Genomic DNA, 22,701 nt, shown 5'->3' on the forward strand with positions numbered 1-22,701 from the left:
CACTGCAAATTGCGGTGCCGTAATTAGCTCCCTGGTCCCTATGCGGGTTGGATTTTAACGCCTGCAAAAAGCAGGCGTTAAATTCTCCAACCCTTATAGGGACCTCGTAGTAAGGCGGTAAGGGTTTACCGGTACCGGTAAAATACCGGTACCGGTAAACCCTTACCGCCGTCCGTGTAATGAGGCCCATTGTGACTGTGCAGTTGAATGCAACACCACACCAAAGGTTAGCGGGTCTTGCAGAAGGTCCGGTGCAGATGCATGTGTCACCCAGTCAGTCTGCGGAACACATCACATTTTTCACTTGCACAAATTAATGAGGCCTTCGGATTAGTGGCGCAATTCAAGAACACAGATAGGTAGAATGTTGCTCATTGGCTAACTGCATTCACTTCAACGCGAATACACATGCGCTGTATTTGCTCAGGTGGTAATGTCATTTGCATTTGCGCAAAATGAAGTTGCTCTTGCACAAAATGTGATTGCAACTAACCGATATATTGCAATCACACCCTGAAAGTTAAAGGGACTTTCGCAATAGCTGATGCAGGATCAGGGGAGTTTCATTCATTCTATTTAAACACATAAGAATTGGCTCCCTGTTCCACCAAGAGGAGTACTTCCGGTTTAGCATTGGCTTCCAGTTCCAGAAAGAGGAGTACTTTCGGTTTAGCATTGGCTCTCTGTTCCAGCAAGAGGAGTACTTCCGGCTTGACTGAAACACAGTACAGAAACTTTGCACAAGTGCATTTTCCCCATGCCATTTGTCCCCATGGTGCAAATCTATATTGCAAATATCATGCAACGGGTCAAAGAGCACTAAAATGACTGAACATCCAAAAATAGAAGGCAACTTGAATTTCAAAGGGCAGACACATTGGTACCGCAGGCTACCTATTTATTTATTTAATGTACATTCGCAGTACAATCATCACTGCAATAAAATCTCTGTAACAATGTAATGACTTTTCTATAATAGATTACTTATTGAAAAAACATTTGAGATTCAAATTAGCCTCTTTGCTAATATAGTTTCACAATATCTTACTTTAATAAAACTAGAATGTAACAATGTAGGCCTGTGGCGTGTCTCTGCTTGCCTGTACATTGTTTGTTGTGAAACCAAGTGCCCTTGAAACTGAAGCGCACGCCTAAAGGTAAGGGCGGTGGCCGCAGTGCTAACTGCTATTCCACACCACACGTTTGTGGAGGTCGCCATGGCTGCCCTTAGGGCAGGGCGGGCCGGAAGTCCGTCTGGGGCGCCATGCCCCCCAGGGCGCCATTAGCCCCTTGCCATGCCAGCTCGGGGTAGTCTTTCAAAGGCTCCCCAGATCTGGCATAGTGGGAGAAGGTGCGGCAGGTGCCCGTTTGTTATTAAATGCACTCACGGTGGTGGGGCACATCTAATAACAATAGGGTGCTGCTACTAGGCAGTGGTTGAAGTGAGCGGGAGCGGTCGGGAGCGGTCGGGAGCGGTGCTGCTATTCTTTTTTATATTACCTTGTACAGCTCCTATACTTTTATTTGAAAAAGAACCCGTTCTGGAATGGGTTTGCTTTAAAATAAAAGTGCAGGAAGAAGTTGAAACCTTCACTTTCAGTGCACTGCACTGAACGTTCCCTTAAACAGCAGGTACAAGTGTTTTGGGGGGGCGTTTTGTTTGTGGGAGGGGTTGTGGCAATTGGGTGTGTGGGGAGCAGGGGCAGGCCAGCAGAGAACATAGTTCCACTACTTCTTTTCGTGCACTTCGACCACTGCTGCTAGGCATCAGCACCCTGTTCAGATGATGTCCTCCTTGCTCCAATGCGGGAGCGAGGCGGTTTGCATTGGAATAGGGCGCTCATGCATTCGCATGAGCGCCCTATTCCAGTAATTACCGGAGTTAGAAAAAGAAAATTGGCGCTCCTGCCACTACCTTCCCCTGTTGACCAGGGGCACGCGGGGAGGGGCGCCAATTTGTCCAGGGCGCTGCTGCCACTAAAGCCGGCCATGGGTGTCGCAATGGAATTGTACTACACTACGATTACCGAAATGAGTGGTTAATCACCCACTGCGGTAATCGCACTAAACAAACTAAAACATGTGAATTCACGTATCCTAAAAAGTGACACATTCTTTCAGATAATGTTGAGCTTTTTGGGGCCATGGTGTAAAGACTGAATTGCTTAATTCACATCAGCGTGAAACACATGCCCCCGTTCGGAGCCTCATTTATATGTACTGGGAGACAGAGGCGTAGACAGGGCAGGCCCACGGCGGGCAAGGCCCACCCAAAATGGTGCATGCCCACTCAGCAGTGCTGTGCAGGCCTTTCAAGATGTTAATGTCACTGCGGTGGGCCCAACTACATTAGCTTCAGGCCCCTCCTGTCAGAGAATCCTGGCTACGCCTCTGCTGGGAGATCAACACCAACACCAAAACATGTGCAGGTAGCACCTCTTCATACAATCGTTGCATGATGTTAGAAGCCCAATTGTTGAAGAGTGTCTTGCCGGGATTGTTCGTCGATAAGGGTAGCCTGACAGTCTGGGGCACGATTTCTGTACGTTTTCATAAGCGCAGATGCATTTTGCTCAAGTGTTAATGGAGTTTGTGCATGCATAATTGCATGGGCACCAGTGCAAATTATTCTGTACTTCATTGACACTAGTTATAATGCAGTTACGCATTCGCAAATTTTATTTACGCTTGTGTAAATGTTTGGCAATCCGGCTCCTAGTGCACTTATGTGAGTGTTTCTATAGGCCACGACAGCTGCATGATCCCTGGTCCAATCAGGCATTGCATTATCTCTATTCAAACAAGCACTGCGTTATTCATAAACTAAACAGACCTACAATAATGTGGGGTGGGCAAAGCAGCAATTGACGCGAGGCAATTGCCCTAAACCCCAGGGAACCATCCACCTTTAATTGCTTTACATTGAGGCCCACGCCCCACCTGCCTCTCCAGACACAGGATCTCTTCTTCCTTATTGCTCTAGTCATGGGCAGCATTTTTCCCATTCACCCACTAGCTGTGTACTTACTGGCCCTCACAGCCACCTGTAGGGCGCCCACCAGTTTTTTTATATGCACGGGTATGGCCATGATCAGATGCTAATGGCGATAATGGCCTTCGGGAGGGCTGTATCGTACGGTAACGTTACATCCCCTCATCAATGCCCTTCCTTTACTATGGCCATTAAATATGGTGGGCGTTCCGTTACCACATGGTCCAGTCTTTGCCGATCCTCATTATTCCCTGAATTATTATTTGGTTATCGTTAAAATGTATCGATGATGTTGAACATGCTTCCTCCCCATCAGCCGCAAGGTGGAGTGAACTTCATCAGGACATTCAAGCGACCAAGAGAGGACCAAGCCGTCAACCTGCCTTCCAACCTGGGCGAGCTCATCCAGAATGCCAGCTACGTCCAGTCACCCGACGAACAGGTCTGGAAATACTTTTACGATCTGAAAGGTATGGAAAGATAGTACAACCCTCACAGGAATATCCAAGGATGCATGATTGACGATGTTACTGCAGGTTTTTTATCAACACCTTCTTAGATTACACATCATATTTAGGGAGCAGCTCTCTCCCCTCCACCCCCACCCACCCTTTATTATTTTTGCTTATCATTTATTGTGTTAGAGATTCTTGCACTGAAACAAGGAGGATGTAAAAATTGCCAATATGGAAAATTGGCAATAATTGCCAATGGTGGTAGCGCAAAGGGGAGGTCCTCTCAGTAGATGGTAGAACTCCTTGGGACTCATTAACAAAGCGTTTTTCAATGGGACCTACCCATTGAAAGTTGTTTTTCTAAATCAGGCCCGTTGTCTGTTGAGCTGCATGGCACCAAGGTTTTGATCATTTTAGGAAAAGAATGAAGACTCCTTTGTAATTGCCTTGCTCAGACCTTCTCTACGGCATTGCACTCTGATACCTTTCTGGTCGCAAGGTCATTACAAAATTGTCATATCAAGTCTTGTATGGGTCACTGGTTCCATCTTAGCAGCCCACTGGTCACCTTCTTGCAAAAGAAAATAACATAATTCACTTAGTTAGGATTGTGTCCCTCATCACACATATTAAGTCGTACTTCTGCTCGTCCCATATCTTTTAACATTCCTTCCTTTTCGCTAACAACCACTTTCCTTACTGGTGCCCTACTCCTACACAAATTCTGTCACGATCTCATTTCATTAGCAGTTGCCGTGCTTACGCCCAGGCTGCATCACCAAAGTTATTTGCTGTTTGTATGTTCATGCGTGGGTTAACCGCATTATTCCGTGAGAGGTATGTGTCAGGCCTCATTGCCTCAATCTCAGGAATCCCGAAGAAAACTCCCACTATTCACGTTCTACTGACCATGGCGGCCATTTTATATCACACATCCCTCTCCCGACCCGTCCCATTTTAATCGAGCGGCTGTATAGGTAACACATTTTACTCTTATCCAGATCAAAGTCACTTATTTCATCAATGTTTGCTGGATGAAAGGAGGAGGGATTCGTAATTGTGACCTTCAGGTTAGAAACAAATTTGGTTAATTTGTCCGTTATTACCACAAAACGCTTTAAACATAATTTGACACTTAATTGCTAAACACAGTTCTTAACTTACTACACTATTCTTCCATTATACATTCAAAATATATGAAAATAAGCTATCCTCATTCTCTCAGTTACTGATTTATTGTTGCAAAAAATGTTCTCTTATGTGAACAAATTATCTGTATTCACTTATCAGTATTTTGATTGCTGTAATTGACGCAAGGTAACAGTTGATCAAGGTAAAGAAATAACTGCAAATTGTGGTGATCTCTCTCACTTATGATATGATATATGATATGATGTGATATGGCATTTGTAATGCGCTTATACACAAGTGTATAGTTCGATACCTACGCATTCCAGTCGGTTACTAGAAATATGTCTTTGTTTCAGGTTCCCATAAGTTCCTGTACCCTGGCGGGATAATACAATGGGCCCGTTATCGCAAGGACGGGGCAGGCCTGAATACTAATGAGAAGGTCTTCAGCGAGTCTCTGAATCAGGTATCGGTGGCTTCTTTTCAGATTGTGTATTCCTGTTTCAATGGTGGAGGCAGTGAATCAGGTATCATGATAGGGAACAATACGGATATTGAAAGTCCCCAAGGAGGCGAGCGATAATATAGGGGGACGAGTCAGCAGGATGTGTGCCTAGAAGGCCACAGAAATCTAAGCAAATTTAAAATATTCTTAGTACATGGAGTTAAGGGTATTTTATTGCTCATACTTGGGTGACAATGCCTCACCACATGTCCCCAGTGTTGTTTCGTTTTTTCAACTTAATATTATTCCGTTTTCTCTCCTTTTGTATCCCTTTTTCCTCGCCAGTAGTTCTATTTCTTCAGCCCAATCTCTGTTTGCTACTTAATATCTCTTTTTTAACATACCTTTCCTCTATCCCTGCATTATTTGTCTTTTATGTGTCCTTTCCCAAGCACGGTCCTCATTCCAGCATTTGCTCTACTCTCCATGTGTACATCCTGTTTTATACAATGCTCCTTCCCATAACACACAAGGCTCCTTCGGCACAAAGAACCGGCACTGGAATTGCTTCTCACTATCAATTAATGAGAAGCAGGGGAAGGCTGCTGGGGCTGTGCAGGGGCATTGTGACAATCATATCCCACTATAGCCAACACTTCATTGGTTATCACATCACAATCAAGATGTAACGACACAAGTCGTTTGTCATAAGAATAGGCATCCCAGCCATTTACAGAGACATTGCAGTCTCCCTTCTGTTGCACAGGAATAACATGGCAAATAATAGCCTCTTTGAGAAAGGCACTTGTGGATGAAAATAAATATTGGGAGGATAGCTCCGCGTCATTGCGTTTGTCTTGGAAGCAAGACAGCGCAGAGCAACACAGGGTTGAATCCTGGTCCCGTGTTTAGAAACTGGTCTTCGGTATTAAGCGTGTTACAAAAAAAGATGAATGAATGAATGGTTCTTTCATTGTCCGAGTAACCCATAGTTTCATCAGCTTCCACTTAAATAACCACACATAAACATGATAGCCTTATTTCACTTCACCGGTTTTGTAGATGTACTAGTGAAATGTGACATTTTAGTTAGACTACTATTGAGATCAGGCCTATTTTCCACTGAGGTGTCACAAATGGCATTGACTTAAAATGATATGATATGATTGGTTATTTATAACGTGCTTAATACCCAGAGGTTTCTAAGCGCAGACCCGGGTATCAATCCTGTGTTGCTCCAGCTCATCTTGCTTCCAAGGCGAGCATGTTGCCCCTGAGCTATCCTCCCGAGACATGGTTTAAAATGTCCTCCCGGGAGATTTAAAATGTCTGCCTCACATGGCCAAGAGGTAGCCACTTCAGTTCCAGGTGTGTACACGTACACATATACATGCTGTGCATGGACCCTGAATCTTGCACTCATATTGCAGTGCCTCATATGTATAGGGGTGTCCCTTAGGAAACTTAAGAGAATAGGAAGCATGAACCAGGCAGGACAAACCTTAAATACTTCTTCTGGACCTTCTCTCCAGCCATCCCCCAAACATCTTATGTTCTGGTTGCTCCCCTTGGACCAGGGTTTCATAAGTACCCAGGTAGCTTTCCATTGCACTTTAGTTCCTGATCCTTCCTTTATTTCCATGACTCTGGAACATTTAGTGACTTCATGGACAAATGAAAGTAGAGGTTCACCCATCTCCTGACATTTTGTTGGGCTTCACAGAGGCTGGCATATTCCCACAACAAGCCTCTTTGTGATGTCTTTGTCCGTCATGAAGTGTAGGACAAGGATCATTCAACCTCAAGTGGTTTTCATCAAGTCACACCCTTGAACTGTGGCGGGAGATTCTTTTGTGCTGCAAAAGTTTCTGAAATGAAGTAGCATGCTTTGATGTCAGTGCAGCAAGAGGTCACACAAGTCATTTGTGGTTTGCACTAGAAATGTGATTCCATGCTAGATGGAGTTGCATATAAATTCAGCAAAGCTGCAGAAGTTAAGCAAGGAAATACCATAAGGTATAGCAGTGTAATAGTCACGCTTGTGTGACACTAGAGGCGTGAAGGGACTTCATGTTCCTGTGGAGACTGTGACATTTAAATGATCTTTAGTCTCTAAGGTGCATCCGGCTCTCCAGCGCTCCTCAACATGTTCTAATGTTTCCTATCAAACAGTGAGAATTAATAAAGGGTGACTGCATAGTAAGTCATTTGCATGTTTGTCACTGTTCAAGTCATCAATAACATCAAAATATGTTATGTCCATTGTGTCCTTACAATAAGACAAAGACATGAAAATATCACTGCTTTGATCAAGTTAGAGAACTCTTCTCTCTCTTTAGGTAACAGGCCATTGATAGAAGTACTTTTGCAACTTCCTCAGTTAAAGTAAAACTCAACTGACCTAATTTACTCTCTGAGATTAATATCAATGTTGCCTTCCACTGTCGTTTATGAAGTATTGGAGTAAGTGAGTCTCTACATTTTGCCTTTTTGCTGGGTGACTGTCGGCCATGGGCCACCTCACTCAGGCATATATACCTTCTAGAGCCAGTGACGGGTAGTAACCTTTGTCAGTTCGGAGTGAGTAAGACTCGGTAGTCTTGCTGCCACAGGGCGCTTCCTCTTCTTTTGAGAACTTTGCCACTGACATACTGTTCGTCCTCACTGGGTGTCCCGTCTGGCAAGGCTTTACCAAGGTACCATTCATTTCTTAATCAACTCTTGCTGACCTTGACTCTCTTGCATTATATGTGGGGAGCCCAATGGACCACTGTTTCATATTTACATGCTCAGATCCACAGGAAGAGGTTGCACCTGGGTGGCAAGCACACCCTAAGTAGTCTATGGCGAGCTGCGGGTTATAGTGCGATGAATCTGCACACGCGGCGTACAAATGAAGTCTTTCTGCTTGGCAAATATTTATGAGATTCGTTGCTTAACATCTGATTGGTTCTTCCTGGTAACCTTCCTAGTCCCATGCGGATAGCAGAGATCCCAATGTTCTCTTTCAATCTGAGATATCATGGGAATACCAGCTTAAAAATGTGGTTATACATTCTCTGCTATGTTGTTGTCCATTCCCCGTGCTTGGAGCTTCCCCTCTTCCTTTAATGGGGATTTGTTTCAAACTATAAGGTTTCACATAGGCAATAATATGTTTTCTTGAATTTGCAAAATATATCTATGTGCTTAATCATTTCATGGTTCATCTTATTTTATTGACTAGCACATTGATTCTCTTTTCAGTAATGACATCATACCACTCGATTTGCAAACAGCAAAGAAATCCTTGAATGCATAATCTTTTATGTTTAATCGATAAGGGTATGATTGCATATTTTCCCAAATACTATAATGACAGTATTAATGTATCATTCCCTCTTGGTTCCAGCATGTGGACACTCTCACACTGGGGACTCTCAGAATATACAGCAATGGTCTTCGTCAGCCTCATTTCCACTTCAATGCTCATGAAATGGGATACGTCATTAGTGGCTGTGGAAAGGTAATTGGTTATTTTCCTTTGTGCTGTTCATGTGACCTTTCTCAGCCAGTGCCTTCCTTCGAACACCTGCATCCTCAGACCTGTAAACATTGTCATGATTCCCATGGAATCCAATAGCTGAGAGGTCTACAGCCTTCTGTTGCTGTGCTACAGGCAGATTGGTCAGTTGGGGATAGAGTCAGAGATGCGTTTACCAACAAATTAAACTCCTGTCAGTTCCAGTTGTGATCAAAAGAGTTGATAATGGGGCACCTTGACCAGTAACCAATCTTGTTATGACAACATGTTTGCAAATTTGTCTGAATAAAATGGTGCTTGATTGTACCCTCTGGGAAATGAGGTCTTCTCAAACAGGGCCCTTTTTCCTAACAATTGACCCAAGCAATACAATGAACCCTTCCCCTGGCTAGCGACCAGACCCAAGGGCGCCATGATAGAACCTATTGTCCAAGGAGCAGTAGATTATGTTCACTAAGCAACAATAGAACTACAAGACAGTCACCTCAGTTATGCACTTGGCCTTCACGCAGCTTGCATATCTTCGTTACAACCTACAATTTATAGATTGAAACATTATTGCACTACGTGCTGGATTCTTAGGTAGTATGGCTTGGAGGCACCTCTGTCGTTAGAACACCACTACATCGCTCAGGTATTTTTATTGGGCTTCTTCTCTGGCCCCTCTTTTATTCAGCAAGGAGAACAAAAATGATCTGCCATATTTATGCCTAAATATATCTAGTAACTGCTTTTAGTCGGGGCTAAACTCTCGTTTTGAAATTAAATCACGTTTCTGGAAGTTTATGGAAAAAGCCTCACTGTGCAATTGGAGTGAATCACAATAGGGGCATGCATAACAAAAATAAGTATGGCATTGTATTGTGTAAATTCCTATGGCAATGACACTCTATTGTTCTGTCTACATTAGAGAACACAAGCCCATGTAATTGACACTTTTACAGGCAGACCATCTAAACAAGGTATGCAGAGGCCTTGTCATTATTCGCAAGGCATCATGGCCACACACCCAACAGGACGACGCCACCATTTCCTCTTTCAAAAGTTGTTGCTGCCATTTCCCACTCTTCCCCAAAAGACAGTGCCACGTTTCACCTTATGTACAGACCACCCAAGCCCAACAACTCTTTCGTCGAAGACTTCTTTTTTATTATTTGTATTTATTGTTTGCTTGTTAAGCACTTATACAATAAGAATATACTGTCTCAAAATGCCCACAGGGCAGGGTGGGTGGGGGGAATAAATTACAGTATAGACTTGGTTGCTGCATTGTCTTTCATACATGCCAACAACATCTTCTTCGGCGAAATCTACACCCCCGCAACCCAGCAACCAAGTCAATGAAAGACGACTTGCACTGCCTGCTCAACACTCTGACCCTCACCCAGCACACAAAAGACCCAACTCAAAGGAAGGGTGATATACTCAACCTCATCTTCACCGCCCTGCCGACGCTCCATCACAGTTACCCAATTCTGCTTGTCTTGTCAGACAACCTGGAAAACCCCTTTGACATTAGTCACACTACACCAGTCAATCAAACCCATCAGAAACCCTGCAAAAAAGCCTTCCAATCATTCAAGAACTTCCCAGGGGTTGCTCTCATAGAAGACCTCACCAAGCTCTACTTCACATTAGCTAATCTACCTCTGACTACCCAGGACTACAACTTGCTTGTCCAAGAGCGCAACACCACCCCACAACTAACATCAAAAGCTCTGCCCCAGTGAAACAATGCACCTTCAAGCCTAAACTTTCTGCAATCTGGTACACTCAAAAACTCAACTTCAACAATCAAACCATCAAAAAACAAGAGAAGACTTGACGTAAATCATGCAGCACATTCAACCTTGCCCTGCTAAAGGATCTCCATGCTACATGGAGATGACTGATCACCACTGCCTGGGCCAACAATTGCCAAAACACCATAGCCGAGGCCAACAATGAAAGCAAAGCCCTCTGCAAAGCCATCAAGCACTGCATCAACCCTCTGCCCGACCCAACCATACCACACTCCATCGAGAAAGTCACAGCCATCAACTCTTTCTTCATCAATTAGATCAGTATGATCCACCAACGCTACCACTGACAGCACAATACACATCCCATCTCACAAAACCACAACCACCTGGAGAACATTCAAGACACTCACTATAGAAGACCTTACTGCCATTCTAGTATCTTTCAAGGCCACATCATATGTGGATGACATCCTCCCTGACTCCGTACTCAAGACACTTCTGACTGAAGCCCTCTTACCTGAGAATCATCAACAGCTCGCTAACTCACGGCACCTTTTCCTCAACCCACCTTTTCCTCAACCCTCAAGATCGGACATTTTATCCTGCTTTTCAGGAAACCCACACTGAACCCTGATGACCTCAGCAACTACCACCCCATCACCCATCTTCCCACCTTAGGCAAGATCCTTGAGAAAACAGTAACCACACAACTCATCCAACACATTTAAGCCAACAACCTCCTTTAGTCCTACCAACCTGGCTTTAGACCCAGATGCAGCAAAACATGGGCTACCATCAACATGATTGACGATGACCTTAAAATCCTTGATGATGACCATACATGCCTCCTGGTTTTCATTGACCTCTCAGCAGCATTTGACACTGTAAACCACCAGATACTCACTGACAATTTACATTGTCGCATGAGGATCAGCAAGATCGTCCTTAGCTGGCTCAAATCGTACCTTGCTAATTGCCACCAGCTTGTCCAAATGGATTCCTCCAGATCACCCAACACTACCTATCTCCTGTGGAGTCCCACAAGGTTCTAGCCTCTCCACTGTGATCTTCTATCTTTACTATGGAACTGCTTGGAATCCTCCTTGCTCCATACAACATCCACATCCATCAATATGCAGATGACATACAGCTATACCTCAATATATCCTCCATCGAAGGCATACATAGGCTCATGGCCTGAATCTCAATGAGCTAGTTGTGGATGTCCAGTGCTCACCTGAAGCTCAACACCTCCAATACTGAATTCCTACTGCTGACCAACAACAATGAACCCCCAGACATCATGACCTGACTCTCTGTTATGCACCCTGAGGGCTTCACACCACAGCTGGCCACCTGTGCCAAGTCCCTTGGGTTTGACATACACAGACACTGCTACTTCAAACAACACATCGCAAGGAAGACACAAAAAGCTTGGGACCAAATTTCTCTCCTGCGAAAAATCAAACCCTTAATTAAACAACTTCAGATCTGCTGTCCAAGCCTTGAACTTCTCCGACCTGGATGGTGGCAATCCCCTTCTGGAAGCCCTTTCAGCAACTACCCTGGATCCCCAGAAATGTGTCCTGCTTGTTGCAGCACGAATTAACAAAGGAATTTGCAAATTTAACATCACCTCAACCCTCTTGGAACTGCACTGGCTCTCGTTGAAAGCCTGTACCATCTTCAAATCCTGCAGCATCATCTACAATGCTGTCACTCTGAAGTCCCCAAGCTACCTTACTGAGAAACTCAGCATTTGCGGAGGCCTATGATCCAGCATAAGTAAGGACATGTGCAGACTTGACCACTGCCGGTGCAGGAAGGAAACATCCAGAAGACAGTGCTTTTCTGTCTACGCCCCAAGACTCTAGAACCTCCTCCCCATCAATATGACTCGCTTCTTCGCTTCTACAGTTCAGGAAGGAACTCAAGACCTTCCTTTTCAAGGAATAGCTCATCCCTAAGGTCCATACACTGTCCACTCTCCACCTAACCTGAGACTGAGTGATCTGACCCCCACTGTTTCCTCCCCTGGTTACTTGGAGATCCATTGCTGACTATTGCCCTTCATCCCCTGTTGTTATATCTCCACTCCCTTGTTTCTCGGCCCCCTAACCTTATTCTTTCCCCTATGTTTGTAAAGCAATCTGTTGCTTCCCGAAGCTAGGTCTGCACTCAATAAATACCCTACTACTAGTCTTCCAGGTAAGCAGCATAATTTGTTTACCAAAGAGCAAAGCCATTTTAGTTGTAGAGTGTGATGTGAGTTACAGAACGCAAGGTAATGAGCACAGTAAATGGTACCACTTAAGCACCCATGACGTTGCCATTTTTGTACATCTTCATACACAGCACAGCTTACAGTTACCAGCACAATTATTGCAGTACTTCCTAAATTCTATTCTTGGTGAAAAATCCCCTCTGGCCAAGAAGTATTTATACCAATATAGTAGGAGCTGCAAAATCATAATTTACTTTCAGAAATATGACACCCAGGATTAAGCATCGTATAGCAGACATACTCATTTGCCCTTACAAGGCTAGCACATTTAAAGTCCAAGCACAGAGTAATTCGAAGAGACATACATTGCAACATCTATCTTCAGACATGAGAACCAATCATTGATTTGTTTAATCAAATTATGTTCCTGCAACTGAATTCTCTTTTGACTGTCATGTTTATTACATATATCTTTCCAGTATATTTTCAGGGTATTTCATAGAGCCTGTGAGGTTTATGAACTGTACTTATAAAGAAAATTCAGTAGCACTCTAAATTATTTGTAACAGTAAGTGCATCTAACGTTAGGAAAGGTAAGGTGAAAACCGTAGTTTTGCACTGTCACTTTAGCAAGAGTAATACCGATAACAGCTAAATTAACTCATCAAAGATGGCCGTACTATTTTTGATGTATGTTAGCAGACTGGCAAAAGGTTCATCAAGAATGTTCAAAAAGTGAGAAAAGGAGAGGATTATAATTGCAAAGGACAATTTTGGTTACAGGGCATCTGCTATGATCAAAAGTCTTAAAGCCACATTGGCCCAAGATGCCTAAATGCATAAAAACACACAGCGTCATAATCTGTGGCATGTTTCATCAGAGTTGCCATTTTGATCGAGAGTCTCTCTACAAAGCAAGGTACGGAGTGCAAAATCCTCTGAATGTGCTTCCCCACTCTGTGCAGGAAATGTGCATAGCACTCCTCCCACATCTAAAATAGTACTGCTATTTGCAAAAATATTTACTTATTAGGCCTGAGTTACAAAAGCATTTTTCAATGAGAAAAATCGCATTGAAAAAGGCTTTGCAAATCGGGCTCATTGTGTTTTTTGTAGGCTTCCTAAAAGGGGCAGTAAGAATGTTCAATAAGTGTGGAAAGGAGACCATTATGATCAGGAAAGTCTATTTTCATTAAAGGAGAGCATCTACTACTAGTCAAGGCTCTTACAGAGTCATTTTCTAGGGCCCTTAACAACGGGACAGCTATCGTAAAACTCTGTGCTTGCATTGGCTCAGTGGTATTCAAACTGTGGGGCTCGACCCCCCAAGGATCTGCGGGTGCATCCCTGGGGGGCCCTGAGAGCTCAGCATGAAATATATATAAAAATGAAATATATATATTTTTTTAGATCGGAAGAAATGCGCAGTGGGCATATTCATTCCTTTAGTCACAGACTGGGCCTCATTCCAACTATGACGGTATGGTAACAACGGTGCCGGTAAGCTACCGGCACAGTTGCTACCGTACCGCCATAGTAAGAGTTGTGCTTGCGGGTGCCTGACAGCCCGCCAGGTCTGATCTGGCAGGCAGTACGGCACCCGCGAGCACAGCTCGTCGGATGCACCGGCACCGTTATTAATGGTGCCGGTGCATCCAAGCTCCCCATTCCCATTGAGCCCTTTGGGGCTCAGTGGGAATGGGGATCTACCGGTACTGGCACCCGCGAAAGGGCAATTATCAGGTCCGCCTAACTCGGCATGACCCGGTAATTGCCCATTCGCGGGTGCCGGACCCGGATGCAACTTCCGCCAGGGTTGTAATGAGGCCACTGTTTCAAAAGTACCCACGGGGGTGCTTTGTGTTAAAATGTAAGCAAATTGTGATATATTCAGCAACAATGGTCAAAACTACTAACTGCATAGTTAAGTAACTCATCAAACTGGTCCACATTGGCCAAAATAGTGGCCCATTTTGACAGGCCCACACTAGCATTTTACATTTTTGGTACAGGCATTTGCCTATAGGGCAGTCCGAGCCTGGCGGCTCATCCATAATGGCGAGGGTGCACCCACCCAGTGGCCCCTCACCCATTATGGAGGAGATAAGGAGCCAGCCCAGTGAAACAGTGAGCATTCCCTCATCTGTTTTTTCCAGCTGATGGAGTGCCTCTGGGCTGGCTGAACTGTCAAAGGGAAACATTGTTTCCCTTTGACAGTTAAGTTTAGTTCCCCAGCCACACATGCTCACTGAGCCATGCAAGTGCTGGGGCGTTTTTCTTCGCCAGCATTGCATAGCTCATTGGAAATGCTGGCTGGGGCACTGCATGTCTGTATGTACGAGGAAGAGCTCCTGCGCCTCCTCGGACATACGGACAGAGCAGCCTGGAGCAGGGCGTTTCAGCACCCACACGCAGGCCAATGCAGAGGGTACGTTTATGTTCATTGTTTTTATTAAAACATATGTATGGATGCGTGTATACTTATGTTTTGAGTGAGTGTATGGTGATGGATGCTTGTGTGAATGATAGCGTGATTGTTATATGAATGTCCAGCGCCTTGCATACACACATAATCATGTTGATTGTGTTAGGCCCAGTGGGGGACAGGGATGGTATCTTTTTACTTTTATCATAGATGTCCAGTAAAAAAATGTCATGCAATATATATGCTGTCCATTTGGCATTTCTGGGGGGTCCCGACGTGCCCAAACTTTGCTCAGGGGGGCTCCGGTCAAAAAGGTTTGAAGACCACTGCTAGCTGAACCAGCCATTTTGTTCAGTGTTTCCTAGACAAAGCATGGAGTGAATTCCAGTCGATGCATTTTTCCACTGAGTGTAGGTAATTTGCATGCATCGCCACCCGGATCACATTATGGTGTAGACACCGAGGCATGGATCCCTATGGATTATGACTGCTGAAGTGAGGTGAAGCTGAGCCTCCCAGAGGAGGCCCAACAAGGCCGAAACTCGTGTCTTTTGAGACCACTGAGTCTTGATGAACGTGCTGCAACCAATCTTTTGATGTTTCCACTAGACCCCTATGTGGGTCATTTTGACTTAGACTTTTGTGGCATGCCACTACTTGTTTTTGTGGCTCTTTGATTTATTTTCTAGCCAGGTACTGACCTGATGAAGGACCGGTAGGGTCCAGAATGCATTTGCCATTTTCTATCTGCGGCACTGAAAATGAAGATATTGTAATCACATTAAACTGATTCATTACGAAATATAATTTGATTTGTGTGAATATGTATATGTTTTGATATCTTATTTGTAGTATTTACTACTTAGGTGTGACTGTCTTCAGGGTAGAAGCTACTCTGTTGCATTGGTTGAAGTCTAAATTGGCCCCAAGAGGATTTTAAAATGTAATCAGCATGTTTTAAGCAGACATATTTAGTAGATCAATACATGAACCCTTTCATGGTTAGCTATAAATGCAGCACTTCTTAATGCAGTCTTATATATGTAATGTCATTAACATGACATAAAATATAAATAAAAAATATTTCTAAATGCAATGTCCAGGTTAAACATCTTGATGGCTATAACGGACCAGTGGTTTGATTGTGTGGAGGTAATCATAGTTCTGTGAACTGATATTTTCTTTTTTGCAGATTGGAATTACTGGTTCACAACCAACAACTGATTTCGAGATTGGTGTTGGAGATGTGTTTTTCTTTCCGATTGGCAACCAGCATTATATCAAGAGCACATGTGTTGAAGACTTATACATGATCCTAGCCTTCAGTACTGGAAACCAGGTAACATGTTCTGTACTAAATATCAAGAAATATTGAGGCCCTCAAGTTGGTATCAAGAACTGGATGCCAGATAAAGAATAGAAGAATTGATGCAATCTATAGAAAATACTTCCCTCTGGCACATTAGATTACAGGAGCTCATACAATGTATCTCTAAGAGGAAAATCATGAAATATGAGTAGTGTAGGGATATCTAAAAAAACTAAATTTGACATAGTGATCATGATTTTCAAATTGTATTGAATGTTTTAAGTTATGGATGAGGAATTCTTTATAGCAAACACATGGGGCCTCATTACGGGTTTGGCGGTAGCCATGCCGCTATTGGCGGCATGGCTGCCACCAATACCGGGTCCGGGTTCCCTGAATGGGGAATTACCGGGCCATTCCGAGTTTGGTGGGCCCGGTAATTCCTCCCTCTGGGAACCCCATTCCCATTTAGCCCCTATAGGGCTCAATGGGAATGGGAGAGGGAGCTAACAACGGGCCGATTAGGACTGGGCCCCTTGTTAGCTCCCTCTTCCCCTCGCGGGACCCGGTAACAATGCCTGGTTTTACCAGGCACCCTTACCGAGTCCCGCGAGGGGACCTCGTAATCGTGCGGAATGGTGTTAACTGGTCCGCATCCATTAGCGGAACCAGTTAAACCATTCCGCACGGGTCGTTATGAGGCCCATGGATCCATTTAGCAGCCCTTCCAGAAATCCCATTGAGAGCCTATTAATATAGTCTAATAATGGTATTAGTATTTAAAATCCTATATGACCTTACCTCATGCCCACCATTAGAAATGTACCCTGCCCCCAGAGCTGTAACACATCATTCTGTGTAAGTGTCTAGGAGACTAGCTCATGGGTTAAGCTCTCACCTTAATCCTGAGGCAACCTGCACTTCACAAGTTCGAATTTCAGGAGGCTATTTTTACAGCACTTGGAAGTGTGGGTAATCCAGCATGAAGGACCATAAAGAAGTCTAATGTTACTATGCATCTGTAGGAAAAGGAAGTTAAATAAATAAAGAATAGACATTAGTCGGTATGAGGGCTTTGGAAAGTGTGCCAGTCAGCAGTAGGATATAGATGGTGAAGAACCAATGGGAGCCTATGAAGATATAGACAGCACTCAGTAAAACCAATATGTATGTGAAGAGATGAGTGTTGGAAGATAACAGCGAAGCAATGGAGTATGGATATGAAATGAAAGAAGTCATTTAGAAGAACAAGCATAAGAAGTAAATTGTCTCAGGAGAAAGAAGGACATTGGTTTAAGTGAGCTGGTACCAGTCATCATGTGGCTAACGTTTGGGAATCCTGCCAGCCTACATGGGTGCATTAAAGTACAATTAGAGACCAGAACAAGTAATCTATTTTGAGACTCTGTGAAACATCCCTCCAGAATGAAAAGCTTTTACAGAATCTATTTCCCAGAAATGATACTGTATTTAATTGCAATACTCTCATGAAAAGGAGCTAACATGTTTCACCTGCAGTTACATTGATTTTCTCTGTTGCAGCTTCAGACACTCGATATGGATGATTACTTCCAGGCCACTGCTGATCACATCCTGGCTCAGCTTTTTTTGAAGAAACAAGAGGAATTCAAGAAAATTCCAAAGTTTAAAGATGATCAAGCTGTGAACATACCATAGAAGCAAAGACTAATGCAAGCACGAGAGTGTGTCCCTGCAGTTGCTTTGGCATGTAGACGATAACCTATGCCACATGTAACATTTCCATTTTCATTTTCATCCAGAAAAAACTGCTTTGCAGGCGCAAACATTCACAGGAAATCTTATATGTTATATGGGAATAACTCAATACGATTATTTCCTTTGTGTCAAGATTCATAACATTGATTAATAAGGATGTGCTTTTTGACGGCATTTCAATTTCAATGGGAACAACAGGTCTTCTTCAGTATGTTTGTGTGGAATTAGAGGTACTGCAGTGAGAGGGTTTAGAGGGACTGTGGGCTGCAGGCATCTCACTATTGTCTGTCCAACGTCAAGTATGGACATGCCCCACTTCATGAAAGCTACCTCAACAGCAATGCTGAATCCTCAGTATAGCACCGAGGACTCGATACATGTTTCGACATTGTTTGTATATTTCCTAAAATCTCTCTGATGTCAGTGGAAGAGTGGGCTTGATCCTTCAGTAAGAACGGATGTGCTGTATCTGAAAGCTCATCTTCATCCTGACCGCTAGAAACGTCTTCGTTTTAGAATGCAGTCTAGTACAACCGTGAGCACAAGACACTTTTGTTTAACGTGACAGGCACATCTTTGCTGTATATTACTACAGCATTAGCCTTTCATATTTAGTAGCCTTGTGCTCTGTATGTACATGTATGCCATATTGGTGAAAATAATCACATAGTATTCAATAATAATAAAGTATGCCATGTTTATATAGCACCTCATGCCAAATTCCTCTGTCTTCTCAGCCCTGTAGGGATTTTATTATACCTCAATTTAAAGGTACTCAAATGCGTTATTATATCCAATCTTTGTGTAAACAGTGCACGCATGCAATACACTTTACATGGCATGGGTCTGATTACGAAGATGCTTGTAGAATGCATACACAGTCATGATTCCCCTAACATGGCACTTAGTCATGCATGTCAATCTTCTTCGTTATCAAAGCATTTTTAAATATTGCATAAAACTACATGTTTAAAAAAAAGAGACAGCTTTGACTCTTTTTCACCTTTGTCATGAACAAGTCTCAACCACTTGGAAACCGTTTTCCTAGGAACATGGACTTCAAAGAGTAGCAATTATTTTTATTTCAATTTCATTTAAAAATGCGTTTTTGCCTTTCAAGACTAAACGAGTTACACATCCAATGCAAGATCTTCCGATTCAGTACAGTTGATTGTAGAGTTACTGTGCTTCTCTATAATTGAGAAAGATTGATTGTAGAGTTACTGTGCTTTTCTATATTTGAGAACGAATGATTGTAGAGTTACTGTGCTTCTCTCTATGCCAGCACAATTGATTGTCGAGTTGCTGTGCTTATCTATATTTGAGTACGATTGATTGGACGGTTACTTGCTAACTATAGATATTCATTGTTGAAATAACCATTTCCTTTCATTGATGTGTGTGGTGAAGCCCAGCGTAATTGAATCAGCCAAATCAAGGCACAAGTGTCAGGTCACGTGCACCTTGACTCGTATTAATGCAGGGTCTAGGGAAAAGAGGAATATACAATATCTGCAGTGACATTTTTATTATGAGGTGCCTCTATATCATTATGAATGTTAATATCTTATGCTATGTCTCAATTTTGCATTGCAAAGTAGTGTATCTTAATTAAAAAGACAATTTCGTATCTTTAAGATTTTTGAGAGATTTTTAGTTTATATGAATTCATATTGTCAGCCCACTAGTTGTATTCTCTCTATTTAGGCAAATATTGCAACAAATAGCAGTACATACTGCTATGCTTTTATAAGTGACGTGGATATGGGAAGAGATAACAGGAATGCATTCCTCGATTCGAGTTGCAGCAATTCTATTCCTTTCGACATGCTCCAGTGTAGGCACATTTAGTATGCCATTTAGAACTATGAAAGTGGGCATCTAAAAATCATTCACCAGCATGCAAATGCTCTGTCAAACGTGTTCATTTATATCTTTGTTAATTGTATATTTGCACATAAAAATAAACATAATTTCTATTGAAGCAGAAAAAAACATTTTATTTACTGCATTGATTTATTCGGTGTCCTCAATTGCATGGATCACTTCTGTGCATGGATGTTAATTTTATTCATAATCATGTTTTTTAAATGTTTTAACATTAGGTGTTAAGCAATGTGTAAGAATAGACAGGAAGTGGCTAATACATTGTAATATACATTACCAGGCACATCTCCACATGCAGCATCATAAATGTAATACTATTTGGTATAATAAAACTATCCACAGGGCCCTGATTTTCTTTTGCTAGTATTGGATGCTAAGCTTTTCTGAGTTAGCAAGCCCGAAATGTCCTTTCTCACATCCTGCCTGAATGGCCTGGATGGCCTACCACACACTTTCATTCTCACCTTGTTGATCTCCCTGCATCCCACACACTTCCAGCATGCCTCTTGCTCCCACCACCACTCTACGACCATTTTCAATCTGCACATACTTTGACACTATGCTGCATAACATTTAGTTATTCATATATAAAAAAATATCATAATTGACCAATGGGCAAAAGGAAGCAGAGAATATCACAAAGTAAAGAATATAAACAATATAAACGAGCATATTCATGTGTACTCCCGGAGGACACAGCCTGCATGCGCTGTCCTCCCCTGTTATGTTCAGCTGGAATGTGACAGCCACGGGTACATTAAAGCATCTCAAGAAGGGGGAGGCACAGCTTCCTTCCGCCATGGGCAGCCTAATTAAAATATTAAATGCTCCATGGATCTGCCTTCCTATTGGTTAGTTCGGCTGGTGGCAGTGCATACTAATGAGAGATAATTGAGGCAAGCCTGTTGAAGGGGCTTGGTCACAGAACAGACAACAGGAAGGTGGGGCTAACAACCCTTTGCTGTGCACTGTGTCAACTTCAAGCTAGTTCCCACCCCTCTGTACGAAAGGCAGTGAAATGCATGTCTGGGTCCACTATTTACAGTAGGCAAACCCCTGAAGAGCAGACCCTTGTCAGAGGGAGAAGTATGTGATTTAAGGGAGACAGGAAGTCTGTTCTCATCACAAACTTCAGAGCGCTCAGTTAAACAGAGAGACACTTTAATCTACAACAGACAGGAAGACGGGTGGTACTTAGGTATATGTTGTCACCCCTTACCTTTTCTGTTGCTGAGCACTCTGGTCCTGACCTCATGCATAACAGGAGATTGTTGGTGGGGGACCAGAATTAGTTCATCAATGTAAGCTTAGCCTGCACCAATAACTGGGGCCCATTTGGCTTTAAAAGAGGGCTGAACCCCCCCTCACTTAGCAGCTCATCCGATGACTTTGAAAGGAGTAAGAAGAAGGACAAATTTTGACCCGGGCTAAAGGTATAGTCCACCTTATATCGTCTGCCAGTGAAGGTAGGCCAGGAGTTCCAAGGGAAGCAAGATCCGTCCCCTAAACATCTCCCAGAGAACAGAGGGAGATACTGGACTCAGAGGACCCGTCCAGCAGCTTCAGAACTGGTACCCAGCCAGCACACAGCGTGCCCTGCTAGGTTCTGCCAGGAAGCTTCCTAGGTGGGAAGTGCCGCAGAGTAACTGAACAAAGGACAAGACCCTTGCCTGCAAACACTCCCCTAAGCTTGGGGTGAGCCTTGAAAGGACGACACAAGCCCGGCGAAGAAGCTAGGAGGAGTGCCCCTACAAGCATCAACCACTTTCCATCTTTTAAGGACATTTTCGAGACAGTCTAGTCCTCGAACCGCAAACGAATGCACCACTGACTCTTGTCACGCTGCAGTCGTTGGAGCTGTCCAAGAAGCACTCGACCAGTGCTCCAGATCTGACAACCATCACAGGGACAATGATTCTTGGCCAGAGCCACTGTGTAGGCAAGCCTGCAAGCTTCCATCCAGCCTTGCTTGCCGAACTACCTGCCGCCTGATACCCCCAGCTGTCTCTCACCTCAAACTCTGTCTAAAGAGCTGTAAAGTGCCCTGGAACCGTCTCGAGGCTGTTGAGCATCAAGAACATCTTAAGAACCAGATACATTGTGGTTCTTCCCCCTGATCCTTCACCGAAGGCCCCTAGAGACAGTTACGACCCTTTGCCCCTTGGTGCTGAAACCAAAGATCCTTGAACAGTAAGACTGATTACTTTACCAAATACCCTCCTGCCAGTATACAGAGTGCCCCCCTTTCCTTTGTGAAACTGTCTCTCCCCTGTGTTTACAGGGTGGGTTGTATTTTGTAGTGTGCTAGAACTCTAGAACTGTCTGTTGTAGTAATAATAAATTAGATATTTGTATACAACCTTGGCTAGACAGTCCCTTTTATCATTGGGTAATAATTGTATTTTCACTATGTTGCAACTAACCAATGATGCACGACTTTGCAGAGATAAGCCTACCGTTCCCCCCACATTAACAAAGATGTCCTGCGCATCTCATGTCTAGAGAGCGGACTTCACCACAGCACTAAGCTTAATAAACCTGAGTTGCTGACCAGCCTCCAAGCTTGGGTAGAAGAGAGGGTGGTTGAGGAGAAGACGCCAGGGAATGGGCTAGGCCTCGTGTACCCGAACGGACAAGACCTTCCAGAGGGGGAAAATGACAAGGACGACCGCAGGAGCAGTGTTTCTCGCCAATCATCCCGCCGGCGGGCAAGTGCGGTTCTCAACACTTGAGCGTGTCAGTGATTGCAGGTGCTAGTGCAGCAATGTGCAGGTCCAAGGCACTAGCGCAGTCTCTAGGTGGCCCAGTAATTGTTCCAGCTTTTAATGAGG

The 22,701-nt window shown here is 43.6% G+C and overlaps 1 protein-coding gene across 1 annotated transcript in view; it reads left to right on the forward strand.

Annotated features, from left to right (window-relative positions):
• The window catches only part of LOC138511376 (oxalate decarboxylase OxdC-like), a 32,721-nt gene extending 12,758 nt beyond the window's left edge, over positions 1-19,963 (forward strand). Inside the window, exons 5-9 of the mRNA XM_069626999.1 lie at positions 3,309-3,462; positions 4,935-5,044; positions 8,415-8,528; positions 16,130-16,276; positions 17,789-19,963. Of these exons, the coding sequence (XP_069483100.1) occupies positions 3,309-3,462; positions 4,935-5,044; positions 8,415-8,528; positions 16,130-16,276; positions 17,789-17,923 (660 nt within the window). The 3' untranslated portion in view covers positions 17,924-19,963. The remainder of the gene's footprint in view (positions 1-3,308; positions 3,463-4,934; positions 5,045-8,414; positions 8,529-16,129; positions 16,277-17,788) is intronic.
• The last annotated feature ends 2,738 nt before the right edge of the window (positions 19,964-22,701 follow it).

Source organism: Ambystoma mexicanum, chromosome 6p, assembly GCF_040938575.1.
Source record: "Ambystoma mexicanum isolate Mex_15411 chromosome 6p, UKY_AmexF1_1, whole genome shotgun sequence".
In the NCBI taxonomy this organism is placed as follows: Eukaryota; Metazoa; Chordata; class Amphibia; order Caudata; family Ambystomatidae; genus Ambystoma; species Ambystoma mexicanum.